Below are 3,834 nucleotides of genomic sequence, written 5' to 3'. Positions count from 1 at the left end.
AAAAACTAGAAGTGTTACTCTGTTTCAGAGAAAAGAGGAGAGAAATAATAAATTGAGTTTGGGACATTTAAAGGGCTTTCTAGGTAAAAGAAAAAATAGTTGATTAGAGACTGGTATTTAGAAGGTGGGGCCTATGGATTTTTTCTTCAAGGTGCTCAGTTATTTTTGCTGTATGTTTCCTTTTACGAATGTTTTGACCTGAAAAAGCAAGATTGCCTAGGATGAATGAGCTCTTGGGTATAAGATAATCACCAACATGGAAAAAAAGAAAATGACTGGGCGTGGTGGCACATGCCTGTAATCCCAGCTACACAGGAGGCTGAGGGAGGAGAATTGTTTGAATCTGGGAGGCGGAGTTTGCAGTGAGCTGAGATCACACCACTGTACTGATCACACACCACCTGGGTGACTGAGTGAGACTCTGTCTCAATTAAAAAATTGCTTTTAAAAGACAACTATAAGTTTTCCCAACTCATAGTAGTTAAGTGTGTCATTTTAATATATAAAAATTAGTTTCTAAACTAGACATTGCTGAAAAAAATTTCAGTTTCCTTCAGAGAAACAGTATTGAGCTATGAGGCCAGGCAGCCCTTTTTTTAAATCTCCTGATTCTACTGGGTAATCAATGAATTGTTCCGAGATAGCCTCATGTTTGAATTGAACTAATAATATTATCAGTCTCACAACAGATTTAATAATTCATATAAGCAGTAGAGGTCCTAGCATGTAATACATGCCCCCAGAACATTAGCAACTGTTATTTATTATTTCTCAGGAGTAGAAATATATATTTAGCTACAGTAAATTTTTCAAATGTGGCTGTTATATACATGGTATTTATAACATATAGATTTGTTTGAATTTATAGTACTATCTTAAATTATAAATATGTTATCTGCATTGAATATTGGTATAGGAATCCAATGATTATAAGGTATATTGTTGTTAAATAACATAGAGTAATTTATATTTTCAAAAATTAATGCTCTGTTTAATCTTTACAAGGCAACCTTGACATTCTTTCTCAATTTGGAGAATAAAAAATATCAGGATTTTCAAAACTCTTCTACAAGTTAATAAAACAGAAATAAAAGGAGACTAGTGAATGAATGTCAAATAATTAGAAAAAAGTACAATTTATTAATATAAAAGTATAAAGCAATTAGAACACATTCATTTAAGCCAGACAGACGTCGACACAAACTTTCAAATTGGATTGTCAGTTTCATCAAATTTGGAATAAACAGAAAAATACAGTATTTACAGATTTTAGTAAAACTAAACAGAAACGGTACAAGAAGGAAATTTATTTTTCACAGAACAAAAATGTCAATTTTGACTTAGGTACCCACATAGGAGCAGGTGAAGTTCTCAAAGGACAACTTTATTTTTTGTTGTTGTTGTTTTTTTGGTAAGTAAATGAAAACCAAGACATATTTTTCTGCTCTTTTATTTATATTGATGAAACCTCAAAGTCTGTACTCAAATACTTATTAAAATGTACCCATACATAAATGATTTCTTGTCAAAATGCATCATTCTTCTTCAAATACAAAAACATAATAAGAAAAAATATTTTCACTTTTCTAAAACCATCACTTTTTCTTAGATCACAGTTTTATCTTTCCTCTGAGTGTAGCCCTGGAAAAGCAGTTTGAATGCAAAGCCTCTTGACAAAATATCTGCTTTTTAAAAATGTTAATTTAATATACAAGAAAACAAAAGCCTCTGGGAGAAGAGGATAAAGAAGTTAGGATTTCCAACTCCTAGGCTAAAAAACAGCATATCAGAAAGCCATTCAATTTCCTTTACAATGCTGATTAAAACCTTCATTTTAACCTTCATTATAAATGGAGGACATTAATCCCTAAGCTGTTTTTAAACAATTAATAGTAACCTTCTTCAATCCTATCCATGATTTCCCTGAAAAGCAATAATTGAGTTCTATTTATTCAGTGTAATGGATCGGCATTTCATTTCAAATAAAACCATATAAGCATGTCTCTATGTGAGATATAAATGTTACACTCATCTATGTACATAATGCTATGTCATGGAGAAATTACAGTGGTAAAATAATGCAGTCTTTAGCAATGTCATTTTGAAGTAAATGATAAAAAGAGTAGATGCTTGAATCATCTTAGAAAACAAATTACTGTACTTTCTAGAACAATAAAAGCATTGGGTTTAATATCTCATTCTGCTGAAATAGCTTATAGAATCATAAATAGCTGATGCACAGTTTCTGTAATTAAGATTAAGCCGTTAAGAACAGTAAATCAAAGTTTCTTTGGGGTCCATTTTGAGAAAATAATAGAGATTTTAATCATTTGCATGGCTTTATAGTAAAGTTATAAAAACATACACAACTACACATACTGAGATCTGGAGTAGACGCTCGGTGACTTCTTTTCCATATGATAACTTCTTTGGGTTGTGCGATGGGAGGGTATCGAGTATCTGTAGCTACTGCTCTTTTCGTTGCAACAAAAAATACAACAGAACAGGGCTCCTCCAACAATGAGCACGAGTGCAGTGGTCCATCCTATGTAGAGGGCTTCTCCAAGCTCACGTTTTTGGGCGACATTCACTATCGGGTTATAGAAATCTCTGATGATGGCATTGGCAACCCAGCTCACAGGGATGAGCACCACTATGCCCGTGATGATGAAGATGATTCCAGCTGTCAGCAGAATGTGAGCCTTCACCTTCTCATTGTCCCCCGTGCACCTGGTGCATTTCATGCCAAGGACGGCCATCATGAAAGCCAAGAAGGACATTACGGAAGCAGCACACATCAGTCCTCTGGCTGCCTGTAGGTCCGGAGAAAGAGCCAACAGGGAATCATAGATTTTGCACTGCATCCTGATGTTAGCCTGCCTCACGCAATTCATCCACAGTCCTTCCCAGAAGTTTTCAAAAACCACGATGTTGTTTTCAATGAAGGCCGACACTCTCCACTGAGGCATGACGGTGACAGCCACTGTGCCCACCATTCCAACACCACCAAGAAACAGCCCAGCAATTTCTAAGGCATGGGTTGCCATTATCCCCTGGGATGGGTTTTAGTCAGCTGGACTCCTGAGCTGCTAGTTCTGCTTTGAAGCAAGGTTCTGTGTGCCACAGAAGAGAACAGTTTTTCCTGTAGTAATGAACTCAGAACCCAGTGGCTTTTCAAATAAGAGCTGCTTTGCTACCTCTGGCCAGATAGTATCCAGTGCTGGCTGGCTGAGATGGCCCTGCTATTGGCTGCAACAGGTAAACTTACAAATCAGGTGTGGCAACTTTCTCAGCCAATAAAAGGTGGATGGTAACCCAGGTGTGTCTAAACCAACACTTGGGTGCTTGTAACGGCTAGACCTGCACATAAACATTCTTTATACTTCTCGGTCTTCCAAGAAGACAGCAGTATGTTTACCTGTAGGCATAGTTATAAGTGGTTGCATAAGCATCAAGAAATGAGCCAATCCCTTGTAATGTGAAAGGTGCACCTTGTACAGGCAATTCTGAAACTCTTAGTAAGAGCTGCTGGGACCAAGGGATAAAATAAAATATCTGCCGAAGAATTTTGCAATGCTGCTGAAATGCCAAAGTGAAACGAGAGTAGGGGATTGAAAGATTGCTTTTACCTGGGAAACCACATTCTTTGGGACACATGTGATCCAAGTGATTGATTTAATTTTTCCACAACTTCAAAGCAAGCTCTACTTTGGTGAAATCAGGGAACAGATCATGCCAGAGGACAAAATAAACTAAAGTAATTAAATACACAAGTCTGTCCTTCTCCTTGGCACTTAAAACATATCGGGGTTCTTTAAGCCAGAAAAATTACTT

General features: G+C 36.5%; 1 protein-coding gene across 1 annotated transcript; it reads right to left on the bottom strand.

Moving 5' to 3' along the window:
* Positions 1-1,117: 1,117 nt before the first annotated feature.
* On the bottom strand, positions 1,118-3,267 carry CLDN8 (claudin 8). Its single transcript, XM_010364916.2, has one exon. The coding sequence runs from the start codon at positions 3,045-3,047 to the stop codon at positions 2,370-2,372; it is 678 nt and encodes a 225-aa protein (XP_010363218.2). The 5' UTR covers positions 3,048-3,267; the 3' UTR covers positions 1,118-2,369.
* Between the last annotated feature and the right edge of the window lie 567 nt (positions 3,268-3,834).

Source organism: Rhinopithecus roxellana, chromosome 13 (assembly GCF_007565055.1).
Source record: "Rhinopithecus roxellana isolate Shanxi Qingling chromosome 13, ASM756505v1, whole genome shotgun sequence".
NCBI classification, from domain to species: Eukaryota; Metazoa; Chordata; class Mammalia; order Primates; family Cercopithecidae; genus Rhinopithecus; species Rhinopithecus roxellana.
This window is presented reverse-complemented; position numbering and strand designations above follow the sequence as displayed.

What these genes read in the sequence shown, in the direction of transcription:
- CLDN8 (XM_010364916.2), bottom strand. Translation starts at nt 3,047, where the DNA reads ATGGCAACCCATGCCTTAGAAATTGCTGGGCTGTTTCTTGGTGGTGTT.